The sequence below is a fragment of the Corella eumyota genome, chromosome 2, assembly GCF_963082875.1.
Source record: "Corella eumyota chromosome 2, kaCorEumy4.1, whole genome shotgun sequence".
Taxonomy (NCBI): Eukaryota; Metazoa; Chordata; class Ascidiacea; order Phlebobranchia; family Corellidae; genus Corella; species Corella eumyota.
In genome coordinates this window covers 17,012,909-17,031,212 of record NC_137491.1, presented here as the reverse complement: position 1 = coordinate 17,031,212, position 18,304 = coordinate 17,012,909, and the positions used below count along the sequence as shown (strand labels likewise).

At 29.8% G+C, this 18,304-nt stretch overlaps 2 protein-coding genes across 2 annotated transcripts; one reads left to right on the top strand and one right to left on the bottom strand.

The window, feature by feature from the left end:
• Positions 1-7,504: 7,504 nt before the first annotated feature.
• Positions 7,505-13,458, top strand: LOC145742548 (acid-sensing ion channel 1C-like). The gene is made up of 13 exons (XM_082560324.1): positions 7,505-7,735; positions 7,862-8,023; positions 8,423-8,625; positions 9,074-9,275; positions 9,637-9,784; positions 9,994-10,121; positions 10,219-10,375; positions 10,785-10,902; positions 11,314-11,406; positions 11,835-11,926; positions 12,067-12,155; positions 12,266-12,359; positions 12,878-13,458. The coding sequence occupies exons 1-13, from the start codon at positions 7,505-7,507 to the stop codon at positions 13,456-13,458; spliced, it is 2,298 nt and encodes a 765-aa protein (XP_082416450.1).
• A 397-nt stretch (positions 13,459-13,855) lies between these two features.
• Positions 13,856-17,645, bottom strand: LOC145742970 (RING finger protein 32-like). Its single transcript, XM_082560817.1, has 8 exons — positions 17,555-17,645; positions 16,910-17,090; positions 16,726-16,815; positions 16,205-16,389; positions 15,788-15,912; positions 15,147-15,350; positions 14,479-14,616; positions 13,856-14,232 (listed from the first exon to the last, which is right to left on the bottom strand). The coding sequence occupies exons 1-8, from the start codon at positions 17,582-17,584 to the stop codon at positions 14,001-14,003; spliced, it is 1,185 nt and encodes a 394-aa protein (XP_082416943.1). The 5' UTR covers positions 17,585-17,645; the 3' UTR covers positions 13,856-14,000.
• Between the last annotated feature and the right edge of the window lie 659 nt (positions 17,646-18,304).

The following is an 18,304-nucleotide window of genomic DNA, read 5'->3' as shown; positions in this document are numbered from 1 at the left end:
AATTTTTTGACCTGAAATTACTTACAGTTTACCTTATTTTTACCTTGTTTTTTTTATTAACTTAACGTCAAAAAATATAAAATTTAAAGCCTTCAACCTAAACATTTGCCATTTTTAACAAAAATTGCTATATTACAATCAACATTTAATATATATTTTGTACATAAAACATTATTTTATTATTGTGTAACTACGCTTTAAGAAATAAAACGGGTTAAAACAAAATTAATAAAACCTTCATTAACAGCTTTGACAAAAGAAAAAATAAATAAAGTTATTTGTTAGTAATATGACATTAAGCAAATTAAATAAATTTTACGCTGTCAAAACAAATAAAATCAAATAGGGATTTGCACTTCATATTATTTTTGAAATATCTTCAAACTAGACATAACAAGACAGGCGGAAAATTAAAAATCGACAAAATAAAAAAATAAAAAATTTTCTTTCAATAATGCTTGGCAGACCAAAAAATCAAAGTTGTGTAAATTTTACCTTAAAACACGGTAAACAGGGCCTAAAAACTGGCTTTAAAAGACTAGGCACATTTAATTCTTATTAATTATTTATGCTTTAAAGAAAATAATCCGATTCTATATAGCTAAGGCATTGAATAGAATTAAAAACCTCAGCATAGGATTTTGTGTATGGAAAGAAAAACATTTATATAAAAAAATGTAGCTGTATTTATAAGCTAAAATAACATAAAATCTGAAAAATTGTTAACTAAAAAACTATTAAAAACATAGGCATTATTATATTATTAGTGATTTTTATAAAAGAAATGATTATTTCAGTAGAAAATTATTTTCGCTAAAAAAGCTATAGTCCACGAAATTTTTTTAAAGTTTAGTTGATTTTAGCTCAAAAAAATTAAGTTTAGCTATTTTTGTGATGGACTAAAGTTGTGAATATTCTATATAATTCAGTTGTTTTTTTAAATAGTGTAAGCCTATAAATTTATAATATTTATTTAGAACTAAGTTATATGTTCCAAAAAAAGATATTATAAAGTTTAAACTGAATAATTATTATTAAAATATTCGTACCTAATAAAACTGAATAACACTTTTTTACTGGACTTTACGGCATTATTGTATTCCCAACAAACAATCTATATTATTTATTTTTTGACATGTAGTTTTAATGAAGAAACACTTCCAACAATGTTATTGGGCGATGTTAAATGAATTAGTCTCGGCGGCTTGCGCAATTACTTTGTCGTTTTATTTTATTTAAATGAATCAAAATGAAAAACTTTATTTCCCAAGTGATTGTTAGTTAGTGATTGACATTGTCAAGCATTTTAATAGCACGTAAAAGTATATAAAATGTGGGTTATATTGTAATAACCTATAAGCTGTTTTATTTAGTTTATTTTGTGCTTTAAAGGGAAAATGAATTTAGAAGTAAGCTTGCGTTTTAAGGTTTTCAATTATTTATTTAAGTTATTGATTTCTTATGAAATCTCATTTTGCTTACTAAACGTGTTATGGAAATTTAGTTAAGACTTTGGGCAAATATTATAAGATAACATCAATATGGTGTTGAACCAGACTTTATCCTAGACATTTTTATTGTAAACTTTGCATATTCGTTTTTTGCATCAACGTAGTTAGTTCAGAAAAAAATTATAAAGTGATAGCTTTCATTAAACAAATTTATCAAAATTAAGCAAAATATTAAACAAATTTATCAAAATGGAGAACAAAAATCGTAAAAAAATGGCTTAAAAAGCTTAAATTTGTGATAATTATCTCTAAAATGTTTGTGTTGCTTTTCCTTAGAGAATTTATGTGTATTGTTTTCCCTTGTTAACCAAAACTCACATGGGGTTTAAAAGCAAAGAAATTGTGCTTTAAAATTACTCTCTTGTTCAAGCATCTATCCATCTTAATGGCGGGGAAACGTCGAAAACAGGCAGCTGCCAGAAACCACCGACTTGCCACTCTATCAGAATCAGTTCCAACCTCGCCCAACATCGAAAACAAAAACAACAACAACCAACGACCTGATCATTACCTCCGGGACTTCAACGGCTCCGAGAAAAGCTTTCGGACCTTCCGGAGTTCGCTCAGTAGTACTGATGATGAGGAGGAAGAACTTAAGCCTTCCAACATCCACGTTTTTTCCGCATCTTCCACTCTCCATGGTTTTAGTCACATTTTTGCTCTCCATCATTCTTCTTTAAGAAGATTTGCATGGACTGTCGCTTTTCTCACCAGCCTTACGTTACTTTTATTCCAGGTAAGTAGATTTAAATTTAATTTGCTTGAATTTAATATTTATTGCTGTAGATTTACATGGAGTGGTGTTGTTTTTAAAAAGTTGCTTGAGTTTTTAAAACATTACAAACCTATTAAATTTTCTGTTTTAAAATCTTAAAGATAAACTTTGCAGTCTCAATAGTCTAAATATAAAGTATTTTTAATTCTGATGTAACCCAAAACTGCAAACTATAGGTATTTATATAAATTGTTTACTGATGCTATTATACAGTTAACAATCTGCAATTTTATTAATGTCCAATTTTAAAACAACTCTTTAACATTTCTTTCGTTAAAACAGAGTTCAAACCGTGTTATATATTACCTTAACTATCCACATGTGACAAGATTGGATGAAGTAGCTTCAACAGGTCCTCTGTTTTTTCCCGCAATCACGATTTGTAATCTGAACGAATTTAGGTTCAGTAAGATCACAAAAAACGATATGTACCATGTTGGTGAGTTATCGACTAACTTTATCACAAAATTTTAAAGCTTTTTTATTAATGTCGCTTATGTTATGTATGCAATGTTTAGGTTATCGTAGTTAAATAAATCCATTCGCTCATTTTTTCCTAAAATAGTGCAGCTTTTCACATGTTTAAAACTATATCTTTTCGTGTAATATAAAAGTAAATAATAATATACCAAAATTGCTTAAAGAAAAACTAACCATATAAAATAGGTGAACAACTTATTTTTAAAAGGCCAATGTTTGGTTTATAAATATTAATAAATGTTTTATTTCAAAGAGTAGATACCATGGTGTTATAAGTGTTTGGTAGACTTTTTATACTAAATATAACGAAAAACTATTAATGTAAAACACACATTAAAACAACCCCTATTTCTAGGTCAACTTCTTGGATTTTTGGATGCAAATGACACTTTGATATTACCTAGATTTTATTCAGAAGTTGACACAGTTCATCCTAGTTTAAGAAAACGAATGAGGGTTTTGAAGCAAAGGATTGAAGAGCTTACAGATTTCGACAACGACTTTACGTAGGCTAAGTATTTAATACAGCAATTTTTTTAAATCTGCTTTATATTGAAGATACAGTTATAAAAACTTGACCTAAAAAATTGCTTTTTTTTAATAAGCCTTCATTTAAGATAATAGTCCTTTATTTAATATATGGCAAACACTATTATTGTAAAAAGAATGTTCAAGAGTGTTTTATATACATTTGTGTAGACTTTGTAAATTTGAAGTTAGGACTAGAGGTTACCTTTTAACTAATTGCCAATCGTAATTTTTACCTTAATTTCTATGAAAAATAATATTAAACTTATAAGACCAAACTTATATTACGATTTTGAATCGTAGGGCCAATGTTGAATTCAACATGTCGGAGTTTTACGGACGAACTGGACATGACATTCGAACTACTTTACTGCAGTGCAGATACATGGACCAAATTTGCAACGCCACTTGGTTCACAGAGGTAAGTAATGAAGTCATGACAATGACATTTTGATTAACTATGTTAATTTGATACATGGTTAAATCAAAGCACAAAAAACATAATCCGCTTAAAATTTAAGCAGCGGATAACTTAATAATGTGTAGAGAACTTAATCTGTGGATAACTCGATCCGTGGATAACTCAATTCGCGAAAAAATTATTTTGTTAAATAATAAATTTTCAGACAGCTTAATTTGTCAAGTAACAAACTGATCTGTCAAGTAAAAAATCTGTTAAGTAAAAAACTGTCCAAAAAAAACAGTTGCAGACTCGGATAAAAGTGATCTAAAAAACAAAAAAGGGATTGAACGCCGTTAGGTAGGGCAAGAGAGCAACTAACCTCCAAAGCTCAAAAAGTACATTTTAATTAGTCCGTTAAAGTTGTAATATTGGTCATAGAAGCGGACTACGACCAAAACATAAGGTTTCGGGTTCGGACCGCAGTGACAAATTGCTCAAACAGGTTTCAACAGAACACACCTTCCCCAAAAAATGCAAAAAATATCACCTAAAGTGGTACGGAAAAAAATATTTTTTTCATTTAATTTGGTGAACTGACAAGTTAAAAACATCACTGTTTTACTAATCAAACTTAAAACCAATAAATAAAAACAATTTCTATCATATCTAATTTAAAATCTCATCATATCAAGTAAAATAAGAAGATTAGCCTTAATTAGATTCAAACAACAACCGATCAATAATTGTGCATTTGCATATAAGGTCTTAACAAGAAAAATAATTTATTGTTTGAATAATACCCAAATCAAATAAAAGACAATTTTAAAATGCTTACGTCATCAGATTTAAATCTTTTTTAAGACAAAAAAGAACAAGATTTAAGACAAAAGAACAATGTACGTTGAAACTAAACCACAGAAAAAATACAAAAATAGCAAATGCGTATATTGTTAATTAACGATTTAATTAATTTACTATTCATTAATAATTAAGAGAGATGTCGAGAGGGAAAGGCTGAAAGGTGTTGCAGACAACCAATACAAAACCTTAAAAACAACGAAATCCCATTAGTACATTAAACCCATATCAAACCAAACACACAAAAACAGGATTATTTTTTTCTTAAAAACTTTTTTTTCGAGATTTTTAAAAAATAATTTTTTTTTAAATATTAACAAGATAGAATTTGAATGCATTTTAATAAAAAAATATCAACTTTTAATATTAATCTTCTTTTAATTTTTTTTTTTTAATTTGGAAATACAATTTTTTTAATTTTTCAGTTGTTCAATTCGGTTTATTTTTAATTAAAAAATTTCTGAATTTTAAATGAAAAACTGGCTCGAAGTAAGAAGCGAATAATTTATAAGTTGATGGCGCTGATTAAATTATAAAATTTAAGAGAAAATTTCCAAACAAAATCAATATCTATATATACCAATATTTGAAATATCACATAAGATATTGTAAAATTTGAAAATGATTAAAACTTAAGGCAATTTTTAGTTTCCTAAACTTGTTTAATACATGAAGTTAAGATATTAGACTTTTAAATTATTTTTTTTTATAATTTTAACTTTTTTTTAAAGTAATTAAAATTAAATGTCAATTTAGTGCCATTCTTTTATTATTTATTATTTTTAAGATAAGAAACTGTCTTTAAAACTAAGATTTTTAACCACAACTGAAATAAGTATAATATATTTATCTTCAAAAGTTAATTTTTTTTTTAAATTAAAAATAAAGTCATCGCTAGCACATTATTAAATCGTTAAAAAAAACAAAAAGTCTTAATAATGAAAGAAAAAAATTACGCCACGTGGCCTGATTCACTCGCTCATCTCAAAATGATGAATGTTTTAATAAACAAAGCGAAAAAATTCGCTGTAATTAACAGACCTCCTGTTTAAACATCTTCGCGTCATTTCGATTCGTTTCACGTCTTTGTGTGGCCCCTGCTTCATTAAAACAAAGACTGTAGAACATGAATTTTTAATGATGTTTAAAGTATTACGATCCCAGAGGTACCGAGATTTCTATGTCCACAAATGTATATTCATTTCGGTCTCTATAATAGAGATAGATTTTAAACATATGACATTCACCACAAAATGTTTAATTATACTTTTAATGATAAGGATCAATGCTATGCAAACCCTTTAAAAATACGGTTTAAATAACATTTGAATTAACATTTTATTTTAACAGTGTTAATCTTTTGAAATGCATTGGAAAATTGCTGAAAAATTTTTATTTTAAAAAAATGCTTGCAAAAAGAAATTTTGTTTTAAGAACAGTAATTATTTATTAAAATTATGAAAAAGAAAATTGTTTAAAAAGTAGTTTTTTTCGGAGACAACATTTTCTTTGATCTTCTTTTTCAACATTTTTTATCATTACGTCATATTATTCTGTCGTCTTTAAACAAGAAAAAATGCGCAAGCAGTAAGAAAATGTGTTAATTAAAATGTGTTTAATTCTCTTTAATGTGGCGTACTGTTAATCATTGTTTTAAATAATTAATACAATTAATCCGGGAATTCCAAATTACAACCAACGAAATGTTTTAAAAAAAACGTTGAAAAAAGTACTCCAAAAATGTGGTACGACATTCAATTCTCGTTAAAATATTCTTTGTATAACTCCGACAGAATCACTCATTCTAAAACGAGGTCTCTTGTTTGGCCATATGCTTCTTTTTTCCCTTGAGACAAGTATTCTTTGGTCGCTAATGACTAAAAAATAGTGAGCTCCAGCACATGTAAATTACACTATTGTTTGAAGACCGTAACGTAAAATATGGCGGCCAGAAAAAAAGAGAATATGGAAAAAGATTCGTATTCTAAAAACTATAGCCTCAAAAAATGTAGCATGTTATTTTAGCTAGTACAGCTGCTAAGAGACAGGCAAAGAAGAACGTATTGGCATTTTGGGATTCCTAAAATAAATATTCATTAACAACAGACAGTTTGTAAAAGTCAGTACAATATTTAAAGCAACTTACATTTTAGTTTGACTACATTGTTACTGGCAAGGATTTAAAGTCAGTTAGAATGATAGACTCAAAAGTGATAAATAACTTTGCCGTGACATTTTAAATTAAATCCAAATTAAGATTTATTAAAAAGGGAGCGAAAACTAACAGTCGAAGACAGCGAATTACAGTTCCAGCAGCACAAAAATTTACGGACAAAATTAATAGCTTGATATAGCGGACAAGAAATATTAACTTTGCAATTACTCGGCTGAATTCGCAAGGGATTTGGGTAGTCCGTACTAGGGGTTAAAAAGTGAGTGCCGAAAACAGAATTTTCTCCGCAAAACTCGGCCATGGATTTACCTTCGATCGCTCAAAATCGATAGAATTTTAAATTTTTTGTCTTTCTTGCATATAGTTACCAAAGAGTGTCAGTCGCACAACCAAAGCGTCAGTTATAGGTATCTGCAAGCAAAAAATATAGAATTTTGATTCAGTTCAGGTCTGCGCGTGATAAGAAATATTAGTTTTTAAGTAAAGATTTTAGAATTTAAAAGATATTGAAATTCTAACTTTAAAAGTTAGAAAAATGTAGGACTTTTTATCAAACGTTGCTTATTTTTAACCTTACAGCACAAGCATATAAAACTTCTTATAAATTATTTAAATTAAGGAGTAATCATTTATGATATATTTCACAGTTAATGTATTAGCGGTCAACCTAATAAAAATGACCTTTGAAATAGTAATTTGCAAGGTTAGTTACCGCAGTTCTAACAATTGATCTTTTTTCATAAAGCAATTAGTTCAAAATTGAGTTCATAATCAAAATGGATAATAACAATAGGCCTGATATGTATATGAATCCTCGAGTGACGTCGTATAATGCTTTATCGACCTATGCTAATAACACGAGGCCTAGAGACTGCAATATGGTTATGACTAGGCCTGAGTCGTTTGTAAGAAAAAGATCGTTCCAACAGGATATCTATGACGGGAATTCCCCGCGGCACGACGCGCCGAAGTCGAGCGAAAATACGAAACAAGTCGACGATCAAAAGGTCAGAGCTCTTAGCCAATCTCTCATTAAAAATGCCAATAAGCATATACTTAACTCAATACAGCATATGACATTATTATAAACTCATAAGAAAATCAATAATTAATAAACCCATTTTGAATTTTAGAGCGAAGAACCCAAGGAACTTAAGCCATCGAATTTTATATTTTTTGCATCAAATTCTACTCTACATGGCATGAACCATATTTTTACAGAAGGCAGGTTTACTGTCCGGCGAGCTTTTTGGGCTGTGGCATTTTTCTCATCATTAAGTCTCTTTTTAAGTCAGGTAATGTAAGCTATGTGCTTGTAAATTATATATTAATAAGTTAGATAGAGCCCAAATAAAAAGATTAACTTAAAAAAATAAGGTTAAGATTTATTAAAGAGTGTAAATGTATAGTTTAAGGCTACCAAAACTATGTTAATTTTTATTTAAACCTTGTCTTAAACTTCATTAAACAGTTTAAGATCACATAAAAGCCATTTTAGTATAATTGTATTAAAAATTAACCAGCAGCAACCTATTTGATCCCTTGCGAACTTCATAAAAATCAATAGGCGAGAAATTTTGAAAAAAGGCTAAAGGCAGCGAACGACTAGATAAAAACTTATCATAAATACATATAATATATCTTGTTTTAACAAATGTTTAAACTTGATCAACAAAGTCGTATTTTTAATACAGGCCTACGATAGATACAGTTATTATAGAGGCCACCCTCACGTTACAAAACTTGACGAAGAAGAAGCTCAAATAATGGATTTTCCTGCAATAACTATTTGTAACATGAACTCGTTTCGTTTAAGTAAAGTAACAACTGACGACTATTTCTTTATTGGGGAATCTTTGTTGGGGTTATTTGACACAGATTACAGCCTTAAAGATGGGTAAGAAAACTCAGATTTTTTTGTGAAATGGCAACGACAGAGCGCCTGTATATAACAAAAAAACTATATTGTTTTTTAAGTAAGGCGCTATAAAAAATATAAACTCCTGCTGAGCTAATACGTAATCAGCAGCTTAATTATCGGGCATTTATAATTTAAAATATTCCAAACTGCCAAAGACAGCGCGAGATTGGGATGCGACTTTATGTTTAGGTGGTAGAGTCGACCTTTTCACATCAAGGATAAATAAATATGCACAAATCTTATGTACAATAGTTGCATAAATTTAACTCATAATTTTAACCGGAACATACATTTGAAGGTCTAACATACAATTCAAAAACACAAAAAAATACTTAGGTTATTGTGTGCTATACAATATAAATAGACTTATATATTTATTTGTCTTCTATATGTGCATTTTTTTGAATTTGACAACTTATTGCAGAGGATTTCGTGATAATCGAACTTGGCCATTTGTTAAAAGTCGAATAGATCCAATATTGCGACAACGAAGCGACTACAAGCCCAGATCGCCCAACTTTAATATGTTTGAGTTTTATAACAGAACTGGTCACGACGTTTGGGGGATTGTTAAAAGTTGTAAATACAGAGGTGAAGCCTGTAACAACCTTAGTCTCTGGCAGCCGGTAAGTCAAACAAAAGCTTTATTTAGGCTAAAGAAAACAAATAATAAAGGTTCTTGCTTAAAGAAATGGCTGAATTTTTGTCTTCCATTCTAGCTCGGAAAAATGTAAAAGGCAGCTTTATTTCGCTTTCAGTAGCAGAAACCATGCTTTCATATATATTGATTGTACTTTTGTGTATTGTGTTCTGTATAATAAAGTAACAATATCATGTAATGAAGTTGTATTTTATGCCTAAACTGTAACATCAAACCATTTGTAACAATTAAATTTGTCAAACAATCGGCCGTACTTTAAATTTTTTTTGTGCGTGCACCAAGTAACATTCGGCATTATTAACGTTGTAAACTTGTTTCTATTACAGGTATATACAAGATATGGAAAGTGCTACACATTTAATTCGGGAATATTAAGTGATCCGCTGACGACACTGAAAGGCGGCGTAGACAATGGATTGGAAATCTTGCTGGACACGCAGCAGAACGAATATATGCCTGTATGGGCAGAAAATGGTAATGCATTATATCATTTAATATTTAAAATTAGCGTAAAGGTTTTGTAAAATAAATTATTGACTGAAATTGCAAGGCCTGTTATTGCCAATATAGACTCAATCGAAATTTACAGAATTTTTTTTTAATTTTTGTTACTTCTTGATTCTGAATTTCACAAACTAGATAAATTTATAAATTGTTTTTTAAAATTAAAAACTTTTTGGCAGACGAGATTTCGGTCGAGGCGGGCTTTAAAATTCAAATACACACCCAAGGGGAACCCCCGTTTATACACGAGCTGGGGTTCGGGATTTCGCCCGGTTTTCAAACGCTGGTGGCCACCCAAGAACAAAGAGTAAGTCGATGAAAAAATACCCAAAAATTTTATAAACTAAAATTAGAAAATAAAAAAAAAGCACAAAATAAATTCACAAAATGGCGTTCATTTTTAGATAACCTTTCTGCCTCAGCCTTGGGGAAAATGCGAGAGCGGGGCTGACAAGTCGAAATATTATCTCTACGAAAACTACAGCATTTCAGCTTGCCGAATCACGTGCGAAACGAAATTCGTTTACCGTAATTGCAATTGTAGAATGATACATATGCCAGGTAATTTTAATCCTGTCCCTTAAGATTCGAAACTATAATTACCACAAAATGATGCCCACAGATAAGCAATATTGATTATTTTAGATGAACATACTATTTTTATAGTTTGCATATGTTTAATAATAGTATAATTAAAAGAAGACAATTTAAACTTTAGTCCAATCCAAAATTCATTTAAATTTAATCAATTTTTTTTATAGTTATTTACTTTTTTATTCTTAATATAAGAAGGTTGATTTTACAGTCTAAGCCTAAAAATTGAACAATATTTGCTATCCCATATCAGTATCAAATCGACTTTAGCAATTATAAATATATTTGATCTATTAGGGTTTAAATATTAACTTGACCACTTACTTTTGTTCGACCAAAAATCAGAAAAAATCTTGTTAACGTGTTAATATTTTAGGAAATACTTCGTTTTGTAGCCCTGAGCAGTATAAGAGATGTGCTGACCAGGCTCTCGACTATTTGGTCATGAAAGACGACAAGGAATGTGTTTGTGATACACCATGTGAGGTGACAAGGTAACAACTTTTTTATTCGATTTATTTTATTTTTTTGTATATTTTTATCCTTGGTGTGGAAAGGTCGACTTCACGGTCCAAACATAGAGTAACATCAGTTACCCCAACCCAGTCTCGCATTGCCTTTGGCAGTTTGGGATGTTATAGAATATAATTGCCCAATAATTAAGCTGCTGGTTAAGTGCTATCTCAGCAGGAATTCATACCCTTTATACCGCCTTACTTAAAAGCACTACAGCGTGAGGGCATTGGGGATCAAACCCACGACCTCGTGTTTGTAGAAAGTGTTCTGAACACTATACCCCGCTAATTGTCGGTTTAATAAAATAACAGCAGCAATAGTTTTTTAAGTATACCATAAAATATTGTATTGGGTGATTAATAATACATTTTTTTTTTTTTGGGTTGTAGGTACAATCTAGAACAGTCGGCTTTGCAATTGCCAAGTACTCAAGCATCAAGCTTTCTGGCCTACAAATATGGTGTGACCGAAGACTATGTCAAGTAAGCACCGGTCATTTTCCCGGCGTTGTTGTCACTTTTTACCGGTCTTTTTCGAACAACCATAATACGTTGTTTTTGAGGTTGTTAAATATTAATGAGACGAGACTATGATAAAAATGTCAGTGACATTGTCGCAAAAATCACAGCCCGCCCAGAATTAAAAAAATCAATGCTATTTCGAAGACGAAAAATAATCATTTCATTTCAATTGTCAATAATACTTTTTTTATAGAAAGTAGCGGAAAAAATGATTTTTTTCGTTAAAATTTTAAATCAATGTAACCACAAAGGGCATCCCTGATGGGAATTAAATTGTTCAACAAAATCTAAAATTCCAAACTTAAATAAACAAAACTTATTTTAAATACATGCAAGTAAAAAATAAATGAGTCTACCAATTTATATGACGAAAACTGTTTTTATTTTAGAGCCAACTTTGCCAAACTGAACGTGTTTTTTGAAGCACTAAATTACGAAACTATTGAACAGAAGGTGGCGTACGAGATTCCAGGATTATTCGGTAAAAAAAACGTTTTTTTTAATTAAAAAGTTTTTTCAAATGGATGTCCTTTTTAAAAGTACAGAAAATATTTAAGAAAATAAAACCTTAAAAAATAAAAAAATTTGAAAAATTTTAATAAATTAAAACTCTTATGTTAGGTGATATTGGTGGTCAGATGGGGTTGTTTATTGGAGCTAGCATTTTAACCATACTAGAATTATTCGATTATGTTTATGAAGTGATAAAGGTAAAAACGATTCAAATTTCTTTTTCAATCCTCTTAACAATTTATGCAATTCTAAAACCAAATTTTTTTACATTAAGCAAATCATAAAATTTTGACTTATTTGCGTATAGGAAAAGACGTGGGGTAAAAAACTTCGCAAAGTAAAAAACACTGAGCCGTCTGCTCAAACTTTAATCGACGGTAAAGAACAACAACATATTGATGGTAACAAACTATCACTTAAAATAAAATATTTAAAATGTAATTTTGTTGGATATTTACAATATGATTTCATGCTGTAGCGCCCTTGAGTAAGGCGCTATAAACGGTATGAACTCCGGCTGAGCCAGCACTTAATCAGCAGCATAATTACCGGGCAATTATAATCTATAATATCCCAAACTGCAACAGGCAACTCGAGACTGGGTCGGAGTAACTGATGTTACTGATGTTATTCTATGTTTAAGTCGCGCATTCGACTTTCCCACATCGAGGATAAAGATATATACAAAAATATATATATATATATGTATTTTTAAAATACCTGGCCTTATTTATCGTCTAAATATATAGCAATTGTCAAATTCGGTCTTTAGTTAAACAGCCTTAGATATTCCTCCATTCATTGAATTGCAAAGTAGATTTAAATTAAAAAAACAATAAATAAAGAACACTGGAAAACGTTTTTTTTTTTTAAATAAAATATTTTGCTTAACTTGCATTTAATTTACTTTAACAAACAGACACAACCAGTACATACGTCAGTGGAGCTGTAACTAACTACGCACCAAATCATTACCAAAACGGACAACCAGACCACCAACCATCCCACACCCACATGGAATACCCTTCTTCGTCTAACCCCGCGCGCCGGGGCGACGACTATCGCTCACTCCCGCCCCCACCGCCACAATACTGGGGTAACTCCCTTGCCCCACATCGCGAGAACCCGGAGCATCACCAGGACACAAACGGGGGTACCTCCTTAAACGCAATCAAGCGTAAACTGAAGAGCGGAGGAAAAGAAACGAGTATGAGCTACAACGACCTCTACCGGATGCCGGAAAAGTGGAACGGTGCCGGAGAATACGGGCAAAGTTCGTTTACCACCCTCCGTTACCCCATCGCTGGCAGCACAGACGGTTACCACGGCAACGCACACCCAAATGTAGGGTACGCCACCACACCCAGGGGGTTGCAATCCATTTTTTCACCCACGTCCGAAGTATCCCAGCAGCAATTGCCCAGTATGATGGGGAGTCCATCAAGAAACAACAACGATTATAGAGATTACGCTCCAACGATGGAAACAGATATTCACTAACTACTACATTTAAAAACGACGATATTCAAACTTTTTTGGGCAAATGTGCAAAAAAACTTACCTTAAGTTAGTTAATATACATAAGATTAAAAGAATAGCTACAAAAATACCTTATTTTCAAATAGCTACAAAAAAATACCTAAAAAATAGATTAAAATTTCAGACGAAAAAAATTGACTTTCCTGTTATTTTTTAGCCTTGAAACATAGGTTAAACATTTACATGAATTTGTAGATAAATTATATGAACAGGCTAGTTCTTTAAATACATGCTACCGTACGCTTTTTATTTATTTTATTTTCGCGTTTTAACGTACTGTTGTATACCCGCTTCCGTTTATTTTTATTTTTTCCTAAATTTTTCTTCCATTTTTATTAAAACTTGTTTAAGCGTCCGTCAAAATAAAATGTGAAACAATTTTCAACAAAGATTTATATTTCTGAAGAAAAAAGCACAGTGGAAATAGAGACCATAAAACCACAGTGGTCAAATAGTTACAGTGCTTCCAGTTCGAAAAAGATTGAAAAACTTTATTAATGGGTTTAAAATTTACCATACTCTCTTTTAGTATAATGCGAGCGACAGACTGGACATTTGAACTGCAGAGGCGATTTTATAAAACCGCTAGACGATGCTACAGAGTCACCATAATACGGTTCTACTGCATCGAGTGAAAACATTTCAAGAGCATTTAAGCATGCACAATGAAATACATGTGAGCAGGAAAGCAACGTGATTGGTTCAAACGAGGTCACGTGTTCACCGCCTTCGTCGCTGTAAGGAGTTGGCAAAAAGATTTTATTTGTGTAGATGATTAAAAATAAACAATTTAATTAAAATTTTAACATTAGGTTTTATTTATAAACTACAAGTAACTTAAATAGAAAAGTAATAAATCTGGTAGCAGTGGGGATTGAACCAAAGACCCAAAGTTGTGATGTTTTCTGCTATTTCATCTTTCGATACTTCAATATAAAAAACATAAACTGTTTTAAATTTTTTTTATTAATTAATACAAACCTTGAATTATTGGCAAAAGTTCTTAAACAAATAGGACAATCAGTTGCCCCTCTTTCTGTTGCTTTTAATCCAATTTCCATCCAACTTTCATCACTTAAATTTGTGAGTTGAACACTTTCAAAGTGTTGTAAAATATCTCTAAAAAAAATAAGAAGCAATGTCTACATTAACAACAAAAATGTAAATGACATTTCAAATAAATTTAAAATGTGATAGTTTTTTTGCTTCTAACTTGTCATTAAATCTATGATTCATAACAGAAACACTAACTTTGCAAATAGACTACAGAATAACATATATATAACTAAGCTTAGTGGACGATTTATATATTATATGTGTGACCAATTTATAGCCCTGCAAAATAAAAAAAAGGTCATTTGTGGTGTGTGGTTAAATTATCGCAGGCAAATATTAGTTGAGAGTTGCAACCATATTACGACAATCAAAATCTCGACCGTAGGGTGGACTATCGAATAGTATTCTAAAACAACTAAAACTTAAAAGCATAGGAAATCAAACCACTAGCCTCGTGTAGTGATGTCAAGTTAGTTTTTGATTTAAAATCTTATTGTAATCATTTAAAAAATTAACACATAAAAAAATTTTAATTTACCAAATAAAAAAAATCTAAAATTAAAATTTTTTAATGAATTTTTGTCATAACTAACCTGCTCTGGGCAATTGAATTATCAATGTCATTTAAAAACTGGTCCACTCTGTCAGAAGATGTCATTGCTACAAGTCTATCAGTTATTTCGCTTAACTTGTCTTCATAGAATTTCTTTCTTAATTGTGGATTTTTGGGTGGATGTGTTCTTCTAAGTTGTAAATACCATTTTCGAACTACATAACCTCTCCAAATAGATTGAATTCTGCGAAAAAATTGTAAGAACTAAGAATAAATGATTACAAAATACAAAATATGTCTTGATACATTAATTCAATAACAAGATAATACTTTTTTTTATGTGAATTTGTCCTTGATTTGGAAAGGTCAACTTCATGACCTGAACATAGAGTAACATCAGTTACCCCGAGCCAGTCTTGTTGATTTGGAGACAGTTTGGGATATTATATATTATACCAATAATTTAGCCGACTAAGTATTGACTCAGTTAGAAATCATATCGTTTATAGCGCCTTACTTAAGGGCTTTACAGCATAAAAGCAATGGGTATTGAACCTAGGACCTTAGTAGTGAAGCCAAGTATTCTAACCATTACACCCTGCCTGCAGTTATTTTTACAGTATATTTATGTTCTTATAGCAAGTTGCAAATATAAAACTTTATTATATTTAATATTCTTACTTTGCAGCACAGTTATGTTTGAAAACAACCGAGCCTTCATGTACAACTCTTGTTTGATAAAAACTATGTCGACACATAGGACAAGTTTTCCTTCCACTAAATCTCTCAAATGCTTGCAAACAAGCCTAAAAAAAATAATAAAAAAAAAATATTAACAAACTAAAAATAAACCCACAATTTTAACCACTGGGCTATTTTTTATTAATATTTTAAATAACCATATGTACATGAATATAAATAAGCCAAAATATAAGAAAAAGCCTATTTTTTAACAAAAGTTAAAATAAATCAAAAATATTGTTTTAAAATAAATAAAAATAAAATGTATAAATTACTAAAAAAAATTATTATATGATTTTATATGCCAAAATATATATAACTTACAAAATTTTAAATCTTATTAAATTGTTGACTAACCTTATGAAAGACATGAGAACAACTTAACAAAACTTGATCTTCCATTCGAAAGTTATCTTTGCAAATAACACAAGGATTTTTAAAATCGTCTCTTTTTATTGAAGTTTTTTTTAATTCTTTCCATTCATTTTCACTTAATAATTTTTCCTGATCACGACTATGTGGTACCAGACCAAATTTTTGAGCTAAAAACAAACTCCTTAACATAAAAGTTCAATTTAAAAAAAAATTATTTAGTCAATAGCCTTCCATACGAGCAGTATTTTAATTGTTCAATGATGATCACAACTTGCAACTAACATTTATCCACGTCCACCTAATTCCTGTATATGTAAATGGTTTTAGAAGAAATAGGTTTAGCATAATAGATAGGTCAAGGAGGCCCTTTTTAATTAAGGCATAAAAAACTTAACACTTTATAATACATTTATATTGCAATTTAACATTTAAGAAAATTTTAAGTAACGCTGTATGTTTTACATATGTATACATATCAAATAATAGTTTTTATGTTTTTTTACCCAATGATAGTGGTCTAGGTTTTGCATCTAAAACAAATTCAGCGTTTTCGTCAATTTTCTTTTTCGTTTGTACTTCCTTTTTCTTTGAACCTTACAAAAAATTATTGTAAAAAAATATCCTTTAAATTTTTTGTCATTTTATTTAACTTTGAATTTTTATTATTACAAAATCTTTTACTTATACCTGTATTTACAGTGGGTTTTACATTTTTAATAATATTTTTTCTTTTCCTTTCCTGAATCTTTAAACTTTGACTTAGAGTAGGTTTGCTTTTAAACGGGTCAACAAGTGAAAGATTTCCAATCGATAAATCTTGTAAAAGATGATCCTGGTAAGCTACAGCAGCAAGTGCTGTATTAGGAGTCTATTTAATAAAATAAAACTTTATTGATGATACAAAATTGTAGTAAGAATAAAAAATAATAAGCTGTGTCCTGGTATGCCTAAATTTGCATGACTTTAGTAGAAAGGGGGTAAATTTTACCATTTAAATTTTTATACTTAAATTAGTCCTAACCCCATTTTAAACATATCTTAGCTGCCTACTATCTGACTATTTGACTGTGTAATTGATTACCTTGCTTTGTTATTTAAATGTGCTACTAGATCATTTATCAATATATGCTGACTTAAAATTTCTGATTAAAAATTAAACCAACTTCATTTACTGAATTAACCAAATTTAAAATAACGGAAGACTACTGTTACGATAAAAAATTACATAAAATAGCATATTGAAAGACTTTTTGTAGTAAGTTAAAAGCCCTTTAGTACATATGTTAATAGGTTACAATCTTAAAATTAAATTAGATTTTTTATTTTTATTACCTTAATCTTCTTTCCAAACGGAGAACTCATGTCATATTGCAAATTAAAATTACATTAAAAATAATTTTTTTAAAAAACAGTGTGATCAAAGTTTTCGCTATGGAGATGATCAGTTGCTTTGTTATTTAAATTTTATCCTCATTTTATTGGCGAATTATTAATATATTAATTTTGTAATGGTTTTTTATTGTTAATTCCTAAGGTTATAAGACTAAACAGATAAAAAATAGGGTTTGACTGGTAGCCTGGCGTATTGGTTAAAACAATTAATTCACTACACAAGGTCCTTGGTTTAATCCCCACTGCTCTCAAAGTGCCCCCCTTAAGTAAGACACTATAAGGGTATAAACTTCTGGTCATCCAAAACTTTATCAGGAGCCTAATTATAGAGAAATCTTAATCTATAATATCCTAAACTGTCAAAGGCAACTCATGACTGGGTCGGGTTAACTAATGTAACTATATGTTTAGAATAAATTAAGTAAAAAATAAATGGGGTAACATGTAACCCTGACTTAGTCTTAATTTTCTCTATGCTGTTTTACCTATTTTTAACTAAATACATTCATATCGTTTGACGTTTAAAACTAATTTACCATAAACAATCTAACAAGTTTTTGCAGAAGCTATTTTCCAATACAGTATTTATTTACAAATATAAAGTTTTTGCTACAATACTTACTTATTTAATTTAAAAATATTACTTAGTTTACCTTTAAAAAATTACAGTTGATTAAAGTTTACAGCAGA

Coding starts and splice junctions, on each gene's coding strand:
- LOC145742970 (XM_082560817.1), bottom strand. CDS start 17,584: ATGAGTTCTCCGTTTGGAAAGAAGATTAAG. Junction 14,617..15,146: donor AATTCAATTGCCCAGAGCAG/GTTAGTTATGAC, acceptor TATTTTTTTTAG/AGATATTTTACAACACTTTG. Junction 14,233..14,478: donor ACTTTTGCCAATAATTCAAG/GTTTGTATTAAT, acceptor AACTCCTTACAG/CGACGAAGGCGGTGAACACG.
- LOC145742548 (XM_082560324.1), top strand. CDS start 7,505: ATGGATAATAACAATAGGCCTGATATGTATATGAATCCTCGAGTGACG. Junction 8,626..9,073: donor GATTACAGCCTTAAAGATGG/GTAAGAAAACTC, acceptor AACTTATTGCAG/AGGATTTCGTGATAATCGAA. Junction 12,360..12,877: donor AGAACAACAACATATTGATG/GTAACAAACTAT, acceptor TTTAACAAACAG/ACACAACCAGTACATACGTC.